This window comes from Odocoileus virginianus, chromosome 4 (genome assembly GCF_023699985.2).
Source record: "Odocoileus virginianus isolate 20LAN1187 ecotype Illinois chromosome 4, Ovbor_1.2, whole genome shotgun sequence".
NCBI classification, from domain to species: domain Eukaryota; kingdom Metazoa; phylum Chordata; class Mammalia; order Artiodactyla; family Cervidae; genus Odocoileus; species Odocoileus virginianus.
The window spans coordinates 89894499-89916004 of NC_069677.1; the positions used below are offsets into that span (position 1 = coordinate 89894499).

General features: G+C 54.4%; 1 protein-coding gene across 8 annotated transcripts in view; it reads right to left on the reverse strand.

Moving 5' to 3' along the window:
- Positions 1–657: 657 nt before the first annotated feature.
- RFTN1 (raftlin, lipid raft linker 1) overlaps positions 658–21506 on the reverse strand; it is a 209285-nt gene continuing 188436 nt past the window's right edge. For 7 of the 8 annotated variants that reach the window (XM_070467017.1, XM_070467015.1, XM_070467013.1 and 4 more), the window contains 3 exons: positions 12107–12210; positions 11072–11153; positions 658–1985 (listed from right to left, as the gene is read on the reverse strand). In XM_070467017.1, the coding sequence (XP_070323118.1) occupies positions 1566–1985; positions 11072–11153; positions 12107–12210 (606 nt within the window). In that variant the 3' untranslated portion in view covers positions 658–1565. Of the gene's footprint in view, positions 1986–11071; positions 11154–12106; positions 12211–21506 lie in introns of those variants that run through there. The other variant, XR_011487442.1, reaches the window with a different exon arrangement.

A 21506-nucleotide genomic window follows, 5' to 3' on the forward strand; every position in this document is an offset into this window, starting at 1 on the left:
TAACCAACAAGGATCTACTGTTTAGCACAAGGAGCTCTACTCAGTACTTTGTAATCACCTATAAAAGAAAAGAATCTGATTGTGTGTGTGGGGGGGGGTGTATAACTGAAATACAGACTATCTTCTCTTTGAACAGTCTTCATCCTTTATCGTAAGCTCTGGGGCTTAGGCTCGGAAGTTTGCTCATAAAAGGAAAATGTGCAATGTGACTGTGTTAGGATTTTCCGTTCTGCCCTATTAAATTATATTTAAAATGTGTTTTATTTTAGCAAATTTGCACACAGATAAAAAGATAAATAAAAATAAATAAAAATGTATCTGCACACAGATCAATTATTTGCACACTGAATAATTTACTTAAAAAGCTTGGAGGCATGCTGAGTAATCGATGTGGGGCTTTTTGCTTGAAAAAGGTACTGTCTCCCCCACCCTGGGGCGACGGGGGTGCCCTGACTGACCTGGTGGCCCTTGAATCCCGCTTTCATCTTCTTTGTACAAATGACACGAAAGCAGAGCGAGCTCAGCTGGCTCCTCCTGCTGCTGCCAGGAGTTAAGGGACTCAGGAAACAGGACCAGGGGACCAGGGGTCGGGGTGTCCGGGCACCAGGCTAGGACTCTTCAGCGTGACGTCAAGAAAGACTGGTACTCACAATGCACTGAACTCATAGGTGATTTATTGCTTTAAGTAACTAAACAAGAAAGAGGAGAGACAGGCTGCTGGGCACGTCAGTCGGCACTCTCTCTCCAGGCTTTGCAGCTGCACCTACTTAGAGCCTCCGCAGTATTTTCTACGACATAAACACATCATAACACGCGTGGGAAGCGACCTGGCCAAGGACACGCTGATTACAGTGACACGCAACAGAGGCTCCCCGCCAGTCAGCTGGCCCTGAAACAACAGAACGAAGGTGTGTTCCTAGGGTGTGCTGAAGACAAAACCTTCAATGTTTTTTTGGCATTAATACGAACACAGAATACTTTCATGGACATTCTGCCGAAGTGGGTACACGCGCAGAATTCCCTCTGCGTTTCCAGATCACCAGTATCTATGGGAACACTTAGAGAAAAGCGAGGAGGCGAGGCACCTCCCCTCCCAATGTCGCGTTCTTTGCCAAAGCAGCAGGGTCCGGGGGTGAGACAGAGGAAAGCAGTGGCCGGGCTCCAGGGCGTGTTACAAGCACCCAGCAGCTGCAGCGCCAGTAGGGGCTGGACCCCCATCTCTGGGCGGGGGCTGGGGCGGCGACCACGTCCGCCTTGACTGGCAGCCAGGCAGGCCCCGGGGTTTGGCCTGAGGCTCCCTGGAGACCGTGGGTGGTGCAGCCCCTCCAGGAGCGCTAAGAGTCAGGGCTGGACTCCCAGCCCCGAGGTCTAGAAGCGACCTGCCCTCCTGGGTTCTAGCACTGGAGCCCAGGACACATTTCAAAAGGATGTGCAGAAACCAACGCTGCCGGGGACCCGGCCCTCCTCGGAGGGCTCATTAAGCTCACCACGAGGGGTCACACCAAGCCAAAGGTAACGCGCCATGCCAGGGCGCACGAGCCCCCAGCCCGCCGGCCCAGCAAGACTCAGGGTCGCTCGGCTGCCGCGGACCCCGAAGCCACCCCCGCGGAAACTCCCGCGCCGGCATCCTCTCCAGGCTCAGCATCCTCTCCAGGCTCGGAGCTGGGGCGCCCCGCGCTGCCCCCCACCGGGGCCGGGCTGGGGCCCGCGGGCCCGTTCTGCACAGCCTCGCCCTCTACACGCGGCCGTCCGTCGGGACACGGCTTCTCCGCGGGGCCCTCCGCCCAGCCGGGGGCCGCCCCTTCAGCGGAGGCCCAGTCCTCCCGCCCGGGCGCGCGGCTCCCCAGGTCTCCCGCTCTGGGAAGCTGCTCTTCTGGGTTCTTCTCGCTTTCTTCAGCTTGCCGCTTGCCCCTGGCACGGAGTTTCCCTCTGGATTTCCTCGTCTGCCTGTTACGCATCTCGTCTCGGGAGAATCGCCACTGAAACTAGAGATCGGGGGAGAAGGGAGATAAATACATGCAGCTTCCGTGACCCCGGAGCATCCCTGGACATGAACTCTGCATTCACACCCACGTCTGGCAGCCAGACACACAAGGCCTGCTATTCCCCAACCACGGCCCAAACCTCGCACCCACTGGGAGCTGGCAGTTCCTGCCACAGCATGGACTCTAGGGGTGAATTTCCGGGGAGAGGGCCCCATACCAAAGGCCTGGGAAGGGAGGTGCTGAAACCCTGTCATCTGGAGAAGCAGGAGGGTGCAGGCACACGGGCCTGCTCTTCCTGGGTATCACCCAGCTCAGAACCTGGGCACTCAGGTCCCCCTGCAGGACTGGCAGGCAGTGCCAGCCTCCAGCCGCACCCCGCTCTGCTAGAGAGCCCCCCCAAAGCCTTCACTCCCTTCCGGGCCAAGCAACGCCCAATGACCAGGCCACGTGGGGCAACGGCCCATCCTCCTGGTCCCCCCAGCACTGGTCAGGTCAGTGCGGTCGCCGTGAGGGAGCCCAGCCCGCCCTCAGCCACGCCCCCTTCCCCACGGGCGTTCCCACAGCACTCCCCCTGAAACCCCAGCCAAACCCACCCCAGCTGCCGCTTCCCAGGGAGCCCCACGCTGCGCTCGCTGTGGGCAGGGGCGTCCGCGGAGCGGAGAGGCCCCAGGGCACAGCGCCAGGGCTGGACAAGGACGGGGTCACAGGGACGCCGCGGAGGGGGACTGCCCAGGGCGGAGCCCACGCAGCTCGGCCGCGTGCTCATCTATACGACGGGGGAGCTCCTCTAACTAAATCGGGGCGGGGCCTCTATCTGCACCCAGTCAGACAGTAAGGACTTCAGGTTTTTCAGGCCACGTGTCCCCTGTTGCAGCCTCTCCGCTCTGCTATTGTAGCGCAAAAGCAGTCACAGGTAATAATACATGAACGGACGTCACCGTGTTCCAATAAAACTTTATCGACAACATCAGGCATGGGCCAGCCCCTTTGGACCGAGAGCCGCAGTGAGCCAAGCTCTGCCGTAGAAGGTGTTCACGTCCATTAGATGATGCGACAATCCACGTGTCAGGCTTAGCGCTCCATCCAGCACATGATGCACCAGGTGTGTTCACCGCAACTGACGCTGCATGTCAGTTCAGAGCGCCAGGGACGCCACCTGTCTTCGGCACCGGCATCCCAGGGATACAGCAGGGAGCCTGACGCGGAGAAGATGCTCAGAGCCCTTTGTGAGACACATGACGGGGAGGACGCAGCGCCGGCTAAGCTGGCTGCCCTGCGCATCAGGGGAAGCCGGTCCTGTAATTTTAAGTCAAAACACAGCCTGGGCTTTAGCAAGGAGGCGCGGGTGCATCCCCACATCAGGTCTGGCGGAGCTCCAGAAAAAGAGATTAATCTGGGAAGAAAACAGGAGTAAAACGTCCAAGTCCTGCTGAGCCTGCTGACAAGAGGAGCCGCTCTGGAGGGAGGCGGTTTGGGAGCCTGTGCACTAGGGAGAAATCCGGCGCAGAGCTGGGGCAGACACAGAGGCGTGAGGGGCGTGAAGGAAGGCAGAGACATGGGTCCCTGTGTTCACAAGAGAGGCGCTGTGCAAACAGCTCAGCGGGGACCGTGGCCTGCCCCTGCGCCCCGGAGCTCCGCCGGCGGGGTGGGGAGCTGTGTCCCCTCCGGAGACTCAGCTTTACAGGGAAGGGAACCGGGGGGCCTCGACCCCAGGGGAGGGCATCGGCCTCCCCACCCCTGGACATGTGGCTCCACTTGAAGTTGCACGTCTTTCTTTTGCTTCATTTCTCTCCACGTGAGTCGAAGCACACTGGTGTCACCAAACACGGACTTGGAGCTAAGCCCTTCTGCGACTTAAAGAGAAGCGAAAGGAGCCTTCCGTCTGAATGACTTCTGGTGAGGCTCCACGCGGGCAGCTGTACCATCCAGGGAAAACCATTTCCTAAGGCTCTACCACGTTGCAGATAAACCTGTGTGCTTTCCCAGGAAGAAGCAAAAATGTACCGCATAAATTCTTTAAAAATCTGCCACCTCCATGGCATTCTCAGCGGGAGAGGTCTACTTCCCCAAATAAGACATCTGCCTGGACACACTCAGGGCTCCAAGATGGAACACATCCTGGGGTGAGTGCGCTGACCCCTTTAGAACAAGACCGGCAAATCTGGATATTCCATCAACCAACAGGAAAAGCAGCGAAGTGTGTATGCTGAGGTTGTGTGTGTTAGGCGCTCAGTCATGTCCAACTCTTTGCAACTCCATGGACTGTAGCCTGCCAGGCTCCTCGGTCCATGGGATTCTCCAGGCAAGAAGATTCTTCAGCCAAGACTGCAGCAGGCATCTTGGGGCCCCACGATCACCAGTGGGGGACTAGGATCTCAGCACGGACACAGCGGCCTCCAGGGCCAGCCCTGCATGGCTCTTGGGTACCATGCGGTCATCCTTCATTACCGCTGCCTTCTCGTGTGCTGCTGCTGCGTTTTAATTCCAGCCCACATGAAGTTTTTTTTTTAAATGGGTGTCTCCAAATAGTCAAACTCTCTTCATCTGCATGGTTTTACAAAAAGGCCAGTTAAGCTGGTCAATATACAGCGAGCTGAGAGCCAGCCAGCTCTCAGAGAAGTTGGAGGAAGTTGTACTTTTGTTAAAAAAAAACCTGGTGAGACTGCTTCGGCTGAAAGGCCCAAAGTAAGACAACACAGTGCTACAGGTAGTGTGGTGGCTAAGACCCCGGTTCAAACCCCGGTTCTGGCATTTGGGAGCTGTCTGTCGGCAAAGTAATAGAGGAAAACAACAGAATGGGAAAGACTAGAGACCTCTTCGAGAAAATTAAGAGATACCAAGGGAACATTTCATGCAGAGATGGGCTCAATAAAGGACAGAAATGGGATGGACCTAACAGAAGCAGAAGATATTAAGAATAGGTGGCAAGAATACACAGAAGAACTGTACAAAAAAGATCTTCACGACCCAGATAATCACAATGGTGTGATCACGCACCTAGAGCCAGACATCCTGGAATGCGAAGTCAAGTGGGCCTTAGGAAGCATCGCTATGAACAAAGCTAGTGGAGGTGATAGAATTTCAGTTGAGCTATTTCAAATCCTGAAAGATGACGCTGTGAAAGTGCTGAACTCAATATGCCAGCAAATTTGGAAAACTCAGCAGTGGTCACAGGACTGGAAAAGGTCAGTTTTCATTCCAATTCCAAAGAAAGGCAATGCAAAGAATGCTCAAACTACCACACAATTGCACTCATCTCACATGCTAGTAATGCAGAAAAGTCTCCAAGCCAGGCTTCAGCAATACGTGAACCGTGAACTTCCAGATGTTCAAGCTGGTTTTAGAAAAGGCAGAGGAAAAAAAGAAAAGGCAGAGGAACCAGAGATCAAATTGCCAACATCCGATGGATCATCGAAAAAGAGAGCTCCAGAAAAAACATTTATTTCTGCTTTACTGACAATGCCAAAGCCTTTGACTGTGTGGATCACAATAGACTGTGGAAATTTCTGAAAGAGATGGGAATAACCAGACCACCTGACCTGCCTCTTGAGAAAGCTGTATGCAGGTCAGGAAGCAACAGTTAGAACTGGACATGGAACAACAGACTGGTTCCAAATAGGAAAAGGAGTACGTCAAGGCTGTATATTGTCACCCTGCTTATTTAACTTATACGCAGAGTACATCATGAGAAACGTTGGGCTGGAGGAAGCACAAGCTGGAATCAAGATTGCTGGGAGAAATATCAATAACCTCAGATATGCAGATGACACCACCCTTATGGCAGAAAGTGAAGAGGAACTAAAAAGCCTCTTGATGAAAGTGAAAGAGGAGAATGAAAAAGTTGGCTTAAAGCTCAACATTCAGAAAACTAAGATCATGGCATCTGGTCCCATCACTTCATGGCAGATAGATGGGGAAACAGTGGAAACAGTGACTGACTTTATTTTTCTGGGTTCCACAGTCACTGCAAATGGTGATTGCGACAATGAACTTACAAGACGCTTACTCCTTGGAAGGAAGGTTATGACCAACCTAGACAGCATATTAAAAAGCAGAGATATTACTTTGCCAACAAAGGTCCATCTAGTCAAGGTTATGGTTTTTCCAGTGGTCATGTATGCATGTGAGAGTTGTACTGTGAAGAAACCTGAGCACTGAAGAATTGATGCTTTTGAACTGTGGTGTTGGAGAAGACTTGAGAGTCCCTTGGACTGCAAGGAGATCCACCCAGTCCATCCTAAAGATCAGTCCTGGGTGTTCATTGGAAGGACTGATGTTGAAACTGGAACTCCGATACTTTGGCCACCTGATGTGAAGAGCTGACGCATTTGAAAAGACCCTTGTGCTGGGAAAGATTGAGGGCAGGAACAGAAGGGGACGACAGAGGATGAGATGGCTGGATGGCATCACTGACTCAATGGACATGGGTTTGGGTGGACTCTGGCAGTTGGTGATGGACAGGGAGGCTTGGCGTGTTGCCGTTCATGGGGTTGCAAAAGAGTCGGACACGACTGAGCAACTGAACTGAACTGACTGTCCTTAGGCAAGAGAGTAATCTCCAGAAGAGCTGCCCTCGCCCCCGGTGCTGGGTGAACACCCCTGGGGACCCACTCACCCGCAGTGGATGTGAGTCACTCCCGGGGATCCCCCTCACCCCGCGGTGGGGTGCAGGGGGCCCGCTGGCCCACTCACAGCGCCCCCTGCAGGCGGCTGGTGCACACGACCGTGCCCATCCCCCCGGGCCCAGAGTCCACCCGGACTCTGGCTTTTTCTTTCCTTTTTAAAATATTTATGCATTTATCTGGCTGTGCCGGGTCTCAGCCGTGGCACGCAGGATCTCTTAGCTGTGGCAGACCCTGGCGAGTCTCCAATGCGAACCCGATGTCCTCGCAGAGGCTGCTCTTGCTAAGTGAACAGCAGACGCGTGGTTCCCCATGCGCCCGGCTGCGTCCGGATTCCCGCAGAGGATCACGCTGCACAGCCCTCCTGATGCACCACCACGGAGGACACGGCCGGGCCGGGCCTGCGGGGGGCGCTCTGCTCACTCCTTCCAGGCCCCCACCCGGGCTGCCGGGCGGATGAGGATTTGGGGCTGCCCACGCCGAGCTGGATGGGACTACTCCTACCCGTGTTTTTCTGTCCTTCGGGAAACTCTGCCAAGCCAAACGCCTTCAAGGACGGCACCATTCTGTCTGTCCTTAGATGGAGGGTGGTGATGTCACCGACTCCCCGAGCTCCTGGGGGACCCCAGCCACCGCAGCTCTTCCGGGGCGCAGCCGGATCACCCGGAGGCTGCGGCTGGAGTCCTCCCCTCCCCCCTCTCCTTTGCAGGGCGCACTCTCACAAGGCAGGGAAGTAGACCTGGCTGAACCTCAGGCTCTCTAGAATCTAAAAGCTAAATGTTCTGAGTGTCCCACGCTGTGACAAGGTTTCCCGTCTCCCTGAATCCCCGAAGCAGTGCTCTCACTAGGAACTGTTGGCACCATTTTATGATGAGTCTGTAGTGGTTCAGAGAGGTGAAGTAACTCTACCAAAGGTCACACAGCTAGAAAACAGCAGAGCTGAAACTGAAACACAGCTTTCTGTGACCCCACACTAATCTTCCATCTGCTCCTTCTTGGTGGGTAAAAGGTTTCAGACTCACATTCTGGAAGGAAGGGAGGACACGAAGACAGGGGAGACGCCACATGCCTTTGGAATAGCTCAGCCCACCCCTAAGTGCCTCAGCTTTCAGACTTCACGGCATCAGGACAGAATCTGCTAGGTCAAGGCCTGATGCATGAAATCAAGTGGTCAGCTAATGGAAGGACAGATTTAACTGCCATGAAAGATGCTTCGGTTTGTCTGATTAAAAATATATATATATATATCTACATTAAACATACCCTGACAGGCCTATTTTTAAAAAATCAATAATGATAAATTTTGAATGGAGATCCACATGGTGAGCCTGGAAAGGGGCCCTAAACTATTCAGCTGAGACACTGGCTCTCAGACTTGCACGGGCGTTCAGGATCACCTGGGGGATGCCTTCAGACACAGGGCCCCCACCTTATCCCGGGGTTTCTGATTGGGGGGCCTGGGGAGGGCACAGAGACTGGCACTTCACACAAGCTCCTTGGTGATGCCGATTCTGCAGGTTCATGGGCCACAGTGTGAGAAGCGCACAGAGAAGACCACCACCAGTTCACTGCGGGAAACGGCCTCCCCCCACCCCCCCCCCCACCAGCCCCAGCCCGGAATCCGTGGGAGGGCCTCCTCCACCAGCCTCACCCGCAGGCTCCCCTCACTGCTGTGCTCGGGACAGTCACAGTCTTGAAGGAACAACAAAAGGACACTTGACCCTGGGACCACATGGGTCCCCTTAACGCAGGTGGCTTTCAGCAGTAAAAATTACAGAGCTACGAGGTCAGTGGTTGCTTGCATCCTTGGATTCAGGTAACTTCAGATATGGGAGGCTCACTCTGAATTACACTCAGATTAACCTCCACACTGTCCAAGGGTGGGTGGTCTGTATCTCAGACCCCGAGGCGGGAGAGCTTGCCGTGGGGCGGCTCTGAGCAGAGGTCATTGGCATCACACGCAGAGGCAGGCCGCCAGGCTGGAGTACGCGTAGCGTCCTGAGCGGTTCCAAGGCGAGTCTCTGAACACGACCAGCTGCTGCAGACGGAGCGGGGTGGACAGGCCTTCCCAGGCCAGGGCATGAGTGGGGTGAGGGTGTGCGGCCAGGACGGAAACCGAGAAAACCCCGACTAGCCGTCTGTGCCCGAAATAAGTGCAGGAAAGGGAACGTTCTCTTTACAGCAGTGCGTGCGTGTCCAGAGTTCCACGTCAGCAGGGCTGGTGGATTTAATTCACACGTTTTAAAACCTGTCTGTATCTGCCTCCACTTCGGTAGTTTAGCTGAAGACAGATGTCTCCTGGGTTGCAGAAAGCATGTCTTACCTTCAAAGGAAGTTAATATTTGCTTTTAAAGCCACACTCACAGGTGAACAAAGAAGTTTCTTTCAAATACTGGAGAGTCCTGTTTGGAGAATTTTATCCACTTGGTTGATTAAAAGAGGACTAAATATGCCACATCCTTGACGTCTGAACTTTGCACTCTTTTTCCTCAAACGTCAGTGCTACACACACCACGCACGTCCTGGGTCCAGCAGTTTGTTCATTTGCTGGTTCAACAGGTGTTTGCTGAGTACGAACTAAAAGCCAGGGGCCGGGCATACAGCAGTGCGGACAGAAAGGGTGTGATCTCACAGAGGGAATGTCCGATTCTCCTGGCAGAGGATAAGCTATTGATCACAAATAACTAGGAACAGAGAGGAGAGGAACATGGCTCTTCCCAGGGAATCGCAGAAGAGCCTGTCTTGGTCTAAAGGGAGAGGATGCTGTTCTGAGACGATGCAAAGGAAGAGAGCATCCCAGGGGCAGGGACCCAAAGGCCCTGTGGCAGCGAGGAGCCCAAGAGAGCCTGCAGGCCGGCGCGCTGGGATGCAGAAGACGGGCGGGATGCAGAAGACGGGCGGGATGCAGAAGACGGGCGGGATGCAGAAGACGGGTGGGATGCAGAAGACGGGCGGGATGCAGAAGACGGGTGGGATGGGGGGGCAGGGTGCGGGGAGACCCCACAGGGCCATGTGGACCCCAGCAAAAGCTCCCACCTTCATCCTGAAAAACACGAAGCTTTAGAAGAATTATAAGTAGCTGGGCGACACGACTCTGCTTTTTTAGAAGATCACTTTGGTTCTGAGTGGAGAACACACTTGAAAGGGAGGCCTGTCCTCAGGAGATGAGGGTAGTCCAGGCAGGTGATGATGGGAGAGGGGGTTCCAGAGGGTCAAGGGCCTAAAACTAGACATGCCTTCAGGACAGACTGGTGGTGGGGGAGGAGACGGAGGGCCCACGTGAGCTCAGGGGGGCGGGAGCCTGGGGCATCGGAAGGGCCGGCGCTCTCGGTGGGGAAGGCTCAGGGGTAGGCACGGGGCACCTAAGTCTGGGGGTGCAGGAGATTCTCTAAGGAGGAGAAAGTGGGGAGATGCAGAGCTCCCAAAGAGGCAGTGGGTGGGGCAGAGAGAGAACAAGGAGCCTCCCGGGCTGGAAGGCGAGGCCGGTGTGAGGGCGCCCGGCGTCTCCCGGGAGCTGAACAGCGAACCCTGGGCTTAGGAGCGGGCCTGGGGGCCGGGGCCGGTACAGGCCGCCCTCCGGGGGCCGACCCGCGTCACAGCGAGGGCAGTGCCCACTGCCTGCCACCCCCGCGAGGCGCAGGGCTGAGCGAGCCTCCTTGAGGACGCGGGCCTTGAGGCGCGGGGCGCGGTGGACGCTTCTCCCGACCCGGCAGAGCCGGCGCCGCCCTCCGGACCCTCCCTGCCGAACGTTCACAGCGGCCCGGCGCCCCGTCCTGAACCCCGCCGCCCAGGTTCCACCCGCCCTTCCCTCGGTGACGGTCCAGCGCGCACCAGAACTGGCCCCAGGCCGCCCTCAGGGTCCCTCCCACCACGCGCACCGCCCCCGACGCGCTGCCTGCGGAGGGGCGGCCCCAACCTGTTCACGGCCTGGCGCGCCTGCCCGGGACCCCGGGCCCCAGCACGCGAGGAGGCCCGGTGGCGGTGCCCGGGGAAGGGTGGGGGCGTCCAGCCGGCTCTGCCCCATGGCGCGGCCGTGCCCATCACAGGGACAGACTCGCTCCCGAGGGGCGCCGCCCTGCACCCACACCAGCCACGGCCACTCAGCCCTACGGCGCAAGCCCTTTGGGGAAGGCGTTCTGGCACGTTCTCTCTGCCAGGATCTCCAAACTTCCGACGGCTGGAGGGATGGGGGCCAGGCCCGAGCTCTGGCCAGCTCGCATGGTGACGAAGACAGAGGAGCCAGGCATGGGCCCCCCGCCCAGGCTGCAGCCGCCTCCCCGCGCCCCCCACTTAAGCCTCGGGAAGGCGAATCCTGCCCGCCCAAGCATCCTCGCAGGACGCGGCCGACCACGCGGACCCCAGCGCCCCCACCTGCAGGTGACGTGGCTCATTTTTGCCGAGGGGGTCTCAGGGGTCCGCCCGGGTTCCGCGGAGCTAGGCCCAGGGGGCGGCAAGGTCGCTCACCTTCGATTCCTTCTTCTTGACCTTCTGAGGTAGACACGGCCTCTGGAGAAAGACGACCTGCTTGGTGGACACGGTCCCCTCCCTGCAACACACACACGGGAGGCGAGGATGAGTCTGCTACACCCGGGGGCCCGGACCTCACACGGAGGCCGCCACCTCCAACTTCATCCACGCCAGCCGCCCAGGGAGGGAAGGGGGCTGCCCCGAGGGACAGGTCAGAGGTCATGAAGCCCCCCAACAGCATGCACCTTTGCTTCTGGGGGGCTGTCTCGTGGGCCCAACAGAAGCGGGCACCCCCTGAAAGACAGTTCTGTGTCTGAAAACCACCCTTCCCATGGTGTGAAATGACAGCTGGCATCTTGGCCAAATGACGACTAAGTGGCCTCGTGAACACCAGACCAGGGTTGGGAGGGGCAGGGGGGTGGGGGACTCTTCCAAGTCTGTCTTTGGGGATGAGGCTGGGGGAGGGGTGGCCTGGTTGGCCCGGAATGGGTGGCCAGTGAGGACCTGGGCGCAGGCTGAGGCTCCTGCTGGCTGTGTGTCCTCGGGTTTGTGATGGAGCCTCCCTAAGCCTCAGTTTCTTCATCTATAAAATGGGCACGATATCTGTGCTTACCAAACTACAGGTAGTTAGGAGGACTAGTTTGACAGCAAGCCTAGAAGACGGAGAGAAGGCCTTTGAGGGTTGGTAAGACTGGGATAAATCCCCAAAACAACGAACAATCCCCCCTCCTGAGATGCTCTGAGGACTCAATGAGACTGTACATCTAGATAAGACTGTGCCCGGCCCAGAGCACACACTAGGTGCTAAGTTCCTCTTGCAAATGAGAGGCCTGGGCCTCCTCCGCCCCGCGACAGGCTGGGCTGCCCACGTGGGGAGGGGGTGCTCGGGGCAGGGGTGGTTAAGAATCTGAGATGCTGGGCCTGCCTTTCCTCAGGTGGAGAGCTGATGCCATAGGATTCCACGAGTCACGCACACGAAGAGCTAGTCGGAATGGTGCAAGCGTTCGGTAAGGTAATGCTGGTTATCGGTACCTGGTCGTCCTGACAACGGGAGTCGGCAGCACACAGGTGAGCTGCCAGCCGTAGGCGGCCAGTGAGTTCAGCAGGGGCACGTAGTCCGTCTGTACCTCCACACCCTGGGGAGAAAGGCCAGGTCAGGGCTGGGGCCGCCTCCGCTGACCACGGCTCAGGGACGGGAGGGACCACCCAGCCACCAACCCAACAGAGCGGAAGGGGGCCTGCGCTCCGGAACAAAGATGCTGCAAGAGCCTGGGCCCAACAGCCAGCATGGGTTCTCCCCTGGCCCGGGTCTGTGCCATCGGGGGTCTCCCCCCGCCCCGTCTCCCCCCACCCACCCAACCCCCGTCCAGGTCTGCGCCATCGAGGGTCTCCCTCCGCCCCCCCCCAACCCGTCCAGGTCTGCGCCGTCGTGGGGTCTCCCTCCGCCCAGGTCTGCGCCGTCGTGGGGTCTCCCTCTCGCCCGGGTCTGTGCTGTCTGAGCCGAGGAGTTAACGCGTTTGTTTTCCTCTCATTTGGACAAATCGCCTCCTCCGTGAGTCACTGGAGAAGCACAGTCACTTCGCCGCCAGGACAGACCCAGGGCCCGTGACCACGCGCTGCTCAGGCGGGTTCAGAGGTCTTGTGGGGGTTAAAGTACATCTGAGCGAACATCGAGTCACTGCATCCAGCCAGCGCGGTCACACACACACACACACACACGTGGGCACACAGGCGGGGACCTTCACCGCGTCACACATCCTGCCCCAAAGGTGTAGACGAAACCTGCTTCACTTCCAGTCAGGGAGGGGGGAGAGGAGGGGACTGACGCTTGTCTTTCAATTTAAAACCCAGTCCTGCTCCCACGGGGAGAGGACCCCACCGTGACGCCCCCGCCTGGGACCCCCCACCCCTGACCCTGTACCCTGCTTTCTCAAGAGGCAGGCGGACTTCCGGGGGCAGCCCCACCCGGCCCTGCACCCTGACAGGCGTCCAGAGTCCCTGCGGCCGGGACAACCGCAGGACCCGCTCAGGAGGACCGCAGGCTGGCGGAGGGGCGGACGGGAGGGGTCAGCCCTGCCGCTGGGTTCCCGTCCCGCAGACTCCAGGGTGCGTGCCCGGAGAAAGAAGCCGGGGGGGGGGGGGGGGGGCAGCCCTGCTTCCCCAGGGGCCTCTAGAGCTGCCGTCGCAGGCACCTGTCCCAGCGCGGCCACTGCAGCCAGCGTCCCCGGGAGCCCCCACTGCACACCGGGCGTCGTGGCTCATGCCAGCGGCTCTCCCAGTGCGGTCCATGAGCAGCCTCCCCCTGGAACCTGTTGCAGACAGAGTCTCGGGACCCACCCAGACCTGCACATCGGAAACTCTGGGGGTGGGCCCAGGGGGCTGCTTTTTCCTTCTTTTCTCAATGAAAGTGCTGCATGGGACCAGGACATGCCCAGCAGTCTAGTGGTTCAGACCCCGCACGTATCCCTGGTCAGGGAGCCAAAATCTCACATGCCGCGTGCTGCTGTGGCCAAAGGAAATTACAGAAGTGCTGCCGACTCACAGTATTCTGTTGTTTTCAGGTGTACACCACAGTGATCCCGTACTTTTACAGATTTTATTCCACATAAGCCGTGCCCGGCACACGCGTGCTCAGTTGTGTCTGACTCTTCGCCACCCCACTGGCTGCAGCCCGCCAGGCTCCTCTGTTCATGGGATTTCCCAGCAAGAATACTGGACTGGGGTGCCATTTCCTCCTCCAGAGGATCTTCCCGACCCAGGGATTGAACCTGTGCCTCTGGCATTGGCAGCTGGATTCGTTATAGCTGAGTCATTGGGGAAACTCCGTATAAAGTGATCCTAAAACGCATATTCCGTGTGCTGCACATTATACCCCTGCATCTTGCTTATTTTATACATAGTGCGTTGTACCTCTTGATCCCCTCTACCTGCCTTGCCCCCCGCTTCATTCTCTCCACTGGTAAGCACTAGCATGTCCTCGATGTCTGTGAGGCTGTTTCTGCTTTGCTACATTCATTCATTTTATTTCTTAGACTTCACATGTAACTGGAATCATAAAGCATCTCTTTCTCTGCCTTGCTTCACTGATAAGCGTAATACTTCCTAGGTCCATCCGTGTTGCTGCAAATGATATTATTTCATCCTTTTCTATGGCTGAGTAATATTCCACTGTGTGTATAGACATATAGTGCATATGTGTGTGTACACAAATACACCACTCTTTTTAATCCATTTATCTATTGACTTGCGTTTCTTCTGTATTTTAGCAATTGTAAATATTGCTGCTATGAACACTGAGGTACATGCATCTTTTCTAATTAGCGTTTTCATTTCCTTTGGAAACACACCCAGGAGTGAATCATATGGCAGCTCTATTTTTTTTTTTAAGAACACTTCTAATAGTTGAGATGCAACTTAGTCTGAAGAAGACTGCCTAGAGAATCAATTAGGTTTCTTCTGATGACAGAAAAGAGTCTGCAGTTTTGTGGACAGAATCTGTCTGCTGTTAGCTGGAAGCTAAGCCCTCCCCTCATTCTCCACGAGGGGAGGAGAGGTCAGGGGCTCTGAAAGGCTCAGCCCTGCACTGACGCGGTGCGGGGGCAGCTGGACGGGGGAGGGAGGGCGGGCCGTGTAAACACCAACCGCGGAGGGGACGGGAGGGGACGGGAAGGTCCGTTCTGGCCCCGACCCTGAAGCCCCCACGCAGGCCCCACCCCGTTTCTGCCCCACCCCCGGGCACACGGGGGCCCTCCCTGCCAGGCCCGCCTGGCCAGTACATCCCCAGCGCTGGGCAGGGCCCTCCCCGCCTGCTGGGGCCGCTTTACCCTGAGAAGCCGGGCCCCCGTCCCTGCATCCCGGATTGAAGCAGAAGGAAGAAAACGTGAAATCCCCACACTCGGACTTTGAGAGGTTGTGATTACTCGGGTCTATCAAGAATAGCCTTCCCACTTTATCAAGGGCCGTGACAGGCCCGCCACAATCAAGACAGTCGCCATGGCAACCAGGACCAGGACCAGCGGTGCTCACAAAGCCCGAGCGGCAGGATGGAGCCCTTGCATCGGCGCTGGGCTGGGTTCTCTCCTCCGCGCCCAGCGCGGCCGGACAACGGGCACCCCGGGGGCAGCCTGGCCCGCCTGCCCAGATGGGGTTCCCGAGCTGCTCGGCTTTGCTCTGTGCTCTTCTCCTCCTTCATCATCTTCAAGAGGAAGACGGCAGGATTCCTCCCCAGCAGCTTTCCCCCTCAAGGTGGGGGATGCCAGCCAGAGGGCCTAGAACCATGAAGACAGAAAGGAAAACAAAAAACACAGCAAAACATGGCCCTGCTGAGGCAGCCGAGGGTTCCGTCCCGGGTGCTGCCAGCCGGCGGTCACAGGACGGGTGGAAAAGGGAAATACGAACGGTCCGGGGGTGAGGGGGCTCATCCTGCCAGTCTCTGCCACGCCCAGCCCTCTGGGCTGGCATTGATTTAATTAACAGTTCATGCGGTTTTCCACAGGCACCTGTATCAAAGTCGGTTTGCATATTATCAATAGTCAGAAGATGACATTTCTAAAAACACGACACGGGCCCCATGCAGTCAGTGGAAGCGGCTTTCAAGTCCGTGCGCTAGGAAAGGGGGTCGGGCAGGCGTCGGATGGAAGGCTCTCTCTGATCTGCTTTTCCGTGACACTCCAGTGAGGAGGGACGCACACGCAGCACTCCAAAGCCAGCCCGCTGATCAAACGGAAAGACATTTCTGGGAACAGGAGCAAAAACTTTAATTAACTCCCCACTCTCCTGTGTGGATTCGGCATCTCCGATCACACCTGGAGTGTTAAAAAAAAACGGGGCATGTCCTGTGGTTCTTCAACTTGCACAAAAGGGATTCATTTGTATTTATGGCTCTTTTTCCTTTGTTCCCAAGGATGCCTCCGGTGGCCGCGAATCCACTAAAGAAAGGGACATCCAATGCAACCTTCCTTTGCCCTCTAAAACCAGGACAACATGCGCAGGGTTTACTAACAAACATTTGTGTCTTCTGATCCTTCCCAAGATCCCCTGCAGCAGGGAATATTAGGAGGGAACGCCTTGGCCCAGTGAGAAAGTTTCTATACTGGTATCATCACCACACACCTCTCTTTTTCTTCTTGTGTCCGTTCTAGAAGGATCTGGGACAAAAGCAGCTTAAAAGACGACACTTTGCTCCTGACTGGACTGGAGATGAAGAATGGAATTCAGTTTCCATGTCTGAAAAGTACGCAGGGCCTCTGGGCTGGTCTCCTAGCAGCCTTGGGGGGTCCTTCCCCTCCACTCCCCGAGAGGACACGTGAAGTAACAGTCTGGGTGAGGCTTTTGTAAACGGCTGCCAAAGCACTAATGCCCAACACTAATTGGCAATGCACATTTATATACGATTTCCGTATGTATCAACTTTAGGCATCTTGATTTCCTACCATGGGACATGAAGGCTTAGTGTTCCCGTTCACATTTCTTACTTTCTCTTTCTTGGTGCCCCCAATGGTGATAATGTAATTAAATCAAAAGTCTATGTCACTACAGCATTGCAAATATTGCTCGGTCAAGTAATGAACTGTGACACCTTTTTAAAAAATATAGTCCTTTATTTTTTCTGCGGCCTCAATTCTTTTCACCTGTCTGGTCATATAGGAACTCACCGCTAAAATTCACTCCACATGTTCCAACACCTCTTCTTCGTACCCATCAGTAAACATCCCGTGTGCCTAAATATTAATATATTAGCTCAGGGAGGCCTGGCGTGCTGCAGTCCATGGGGTTGCAAAGAGTCGGACACGACTGAGCGACTGAACTGAACTGAACTGAGAGAATCACTTCCTAAGCAGGTTGATAAGAAGTCCAGGATCCCCAAGGAGAGAGGGGTCTGGGGCTTCTGAGGAGGAGAAAGGGGTCTGGAATTCTCAAGGAGGAGGAAAGGACAAACATATGTTTTTTTTTTTTTCTCTGCATTCTTTAGTCACATAAAATGCTTTCTTTAAGCCCGGAACTGATGATTACACAACAAACAGCTCAGTGTAAACTCTGTACCAAGGATTATGTAACAACATGTCTAGTCTTGAGGGCAGTTTCTCCTTCCTGAGCCCTTCTGACTAATCCTGGGGTCTTAAAATGTGTATTATGGGAGTGGGTCTGGTAGGATCTTTCTATTGTTGAGTTCCAATCCTGTTATCCTAAAATGTAAACTGTGGGAGTGGGTCTGGTAACATTTTCACAAACTTGAGACACTCTTTTGATTTACTGTAATAACTAGTTAAAAAAGTATACAGCTCCCTTGCTAACACTAGCGAGGGGGCACTCTCCGCCCCCTTCTGATGTCTGTGTCAGAAGCTTCCTCTGTCCCTTTCTTACTTTAATAAAACTGCTACACAAAAGCTCTTGAGTGATCACGCCTGGTCCCTGGTCCCGAAGCTAAATCTTCTTTGGAGGTCACGAATCCGACATCGCTCACCATAAGCTATCAGTTCTATTTTTCCCCATTTGGAGGCCTCATTTCTAGAACGTTCTGTGCCCTTGCTCCAACAGGCGCGGACGCTTCTCTGGCCCGGGTTCTCCCTCTGCTCTGTCTGGGCCGATGTCTTCTCCTGGGTTTCCCCCTCGTTTTGCTGGAGCACACCCTCCGGTGGCTCCCTAGGGAGCAGTGACCTGGAAGTTATTTGCGTTCCTGCATTCCTACAAGTGTCTTTCTCGTCACCTTTAACTAACCGTTTGGGTCCAGCAGTCTAGGCTGTGATCACTTTCCATCAATAACTTTCCAAACATCGCTCCACTAGCTTCTCTGTGTCAGCACTGCTATTGTGATACCTATGTGATTACTCAGGCTTGGAGTGTACCCTGCTGTGCTGCGTTGCAAAAGATCTTAGGATGTTTTTCCCCATGAAGTTCCGGAATTCACAATATGCCTTCATGTGGGTGTTTTTTTTTTTTTTACTCAAAGGGCTGTACACTCAGTAGCTTTGCCCTCAAACGATTCCTGCCCTTCAGCTCTGAAAAGTATTCTTTTTTTCTTCTCTTTGATAATTTTGTTCTCTTCCATTTCTGTCTTTTTTTCTTTTCGGACTTCCTGTTAGTCAAAATGTAGGACTGATGTTGTAATTTTATGACCTTCCCCCGTTGTTTTCTTACTCGCTTCCCGGCTCAGATGGTAAAGAATCCGCCTGCAATACGGGAGACCCTGGGTTCAATCCCTGGGTTGGGAAGATCCCCTGGAGAAGGAAATGGCAACCCACTCCAGTATTCTGGCCTGGATAATTTCATGGATAGAGGAGCCTGGTGGGCTGCAGTCCGTGGGGTCACAAAGAGTCGGACTCGACTGAGCGACTTCACTTTCACTTTCTCTTTAATTTTACCTTCTTAAAGATGTCCTTTATTTCATTTTCCAGGCCTTCTGTTATGTTTTAAAGTGTCCTGCTGTCCAGTTTTCAGGCCCTGAAGCTCCTTCCTTTCTTTTGAGCATTTCTTTTTTTATAGCATCTTGGTTTTCTTTCACGGATATGCATACTCTGTCTCTTGAAGTGGTTTCGTCCGACCCTTGGATTGTGTCTATGAGGCAGAGGTGGGAGCCAGGAATTTCACCACACCGTGTGCGGACTTCACACCGATGCCCACCTCCAGCTCACCAGCTCATCCCACCATCCTGCAGGGACTTAAGCTTCCAAGGCCAGAGATGTCCTCACACTCCCTTCCTCTTCCAGGTGCCGCTCCCACCACTGTGCTGAATCAGTCAGCTTTTCTCCATGCACCTGCCATCTTCTAAAAATCTGTTCAAACCACACAGATTCCTCTTTCTCTTCTTCAGTATTTTTGTTCTTATGGGCATCCATCCATCCATCCATCCATCCATCCATCCACCCACCTACCTATGTATCTATGTCTCTGTTTATCCATCTCTCTATGTATCTATCCATCCACCTGTCTACATCTCTATGTATGTATGTATCTATCCATCCATCCATCCACTCACCCACCTACCTACATATCGGTTTATCCGTCTATGTATCTGTCCATCCACCTGTCTGCATCTCTATGTATGTATGTACCTATCTATCTATCTATCCATCCATCCACCTACCTACATATCTGTGTTTCTGTTTATCTGTCTCTCTGTGTATCTGTCCATCCACCTGTCTGCATCTCTATGTGTATGTACCTATCTATCCGTCCATCCACCTGTCTGCATCTCTATGTATGTATGTACCTATCTATCTATCTATCCATCCATCCACCTACCTACCTGCCTGTGTCTCTATCCATCTAGCTACTTACCCTCTATAGTCAGTTTTCATTATTTGTGGGAACTATGTACAATGGTGTCACAAACACCAAACTAGCAGATACTGAATCAGTGTACCTGGGGAAACACAGGGTTGGCATCCTGTGAGTCTTTGGTCAGATTTTTTCTACCTGATCAGTACATAACTTTGTGTAATGAGAGTTTCTGTTTAAAGACACCTTGGCATTAGTATATATCGTGGATTCATTACTATTGAACCTCCCGCCAGCAGCACCGTAACTCACTCATGAGCAGAGCTCCTAACACGTGCATCCGCTCTGTGGGGCCCCCGTCAGCTTTCCTGCGCTTGGGAACGCAGGCGGCACCGCAGCAGGCCGAAGCAGTGAGGTCACCAACGAAGAGCAGGAGCCTGCGAGAGACGCGGTCCTAAGTGGGCTGCGAGCAGGACACTAGTGTGCAGCGTGAAAGCTGCTCAGCTGGGAACACGCTCGTCTGCAACATGGTTGTGGTGCTGCAGGAGACTCGTGAGAGTCCCTCAGGCTGCAAGGAGATCCAGCCAGGCCATCCTAAAGGAGGTCAACCCTGAATAGTCACTGGAAGGACTGATGCTGAAGCTGGAGCTCCAGTGCCTCTGCTACCTGCTGCGAAGAGCTGACTCATTGGAAAAGACCCTGATGCTGGGAACGATTGAAGGCAGGACGAGAAGGGGACGACAGAGGATGAGAGGGTTGGATCGCATCACTGACTCAATGGACATGAGTTTGGGTAAACTTGGTGAAGGACAGGGAGGCCTGGCGTGCTGCGGTTCATGGGATCGCAAAGAGTCGGACCCGACTGAGCGACTGATCAACAACACAGCGGACATCTGCAAGTGGGAGCAGCGAGGGTGCTGGTCAGGGGTCACGAGTAAGGGCTGGCAGACAGGGTTTGCAGAAACGGAATCCACGAACAAGCAGGAGTGGCTCTCACACACGTCCATCTCTCCAACACTCTCTTAGCATCAGTTCACGGGGACTTTTCAGAAGAGACAGATGCTGGTGGCCAATCCCCCACATTCAACACAATTTTATTATTTAAAATTTTAAAGGTCTACTGGAAGCCATTTCTAAGTAGGTTAGAATCCAGAAACCATAAAGTAAAAATAATAAATCCGGTGACATAAAAACTCCTTCACCATGACAAAAGGTAAGCTATGCAAAGTCAAAAGACAAATGACAAGATGGGATAAGACTTGTAGCTCAAATTACAGTCAAAATAGAGCTCCTAAAACTGATGAGAAAAAAAATCCAGTCATCCAAATTTTAAGATGGGATGAAGGTGCAAAAAGAGTCAGAGAAAAGGAAATTCAAATGGTCGTGAAGCAAAGGAAACTGCCAAATTCACAGTAAGACAAGTCCAAACCAAAACTGCCCTGAGATATCACAGTTCCACCTCTCATGTTGGAAAAATCCAGAAGTTTAACAACTATTTAGCTGGCAAGGCTTGGGGGAGGCAGGTATCCTCACATAGGCTGGCAGGAGGGTGAATTCAACCTCAGGGAGAACAATCTGATGGCATCTCTCTAAATTACGAATAACATTTGCCCTTTGACCTATCAATCTCACCTCTGGTAATGGATCCTATATATAAAAAATCACAGACGGACAAAGGTGTTCGCTGGAGAACTGTTTGCAACAGCAGAACCCTGAGTTACACCTGTGTCTATGCATGTTGGGCTTGTTAAATAAATTATACTGTATCACGTGATGGCTTGGGGGGTGCGGTAATGGTTGCTTGTGTGTTGAACCAATGCAAGGACCACAGCGAGAGGGGATGATTCCCGTGGCAGAAAGACTAACACCCACACACTCCCTCCCCGCATCTCCACATCCTAAACCCTGGGGCCTGGGAAGAGGCTACGTTCTATGGCGCAGTCAAAGGGATCTGGCAGAGTGATGAAGTTGTGAATCACCTGATCGGGAGATTTACAAGCGGGGTTCAGGGTAATCAAACGGGGCCTCAGGGACTTCCCTCGTGGTCTGGGGTTAAGACTTTGCGCTTCCACTTCAGGGGTTGCTAGTTCAATCCCTGGTTGGAGAACTAAGATCCCACATGATGCCAAAAAATCAAAAAAGGAGGCAGGAGGCGGGTCAGAGTCAGGGAAAGAGAGGTGGGCAGGGAGCAGAGCGCTTGGCCATGAGTAAGTTG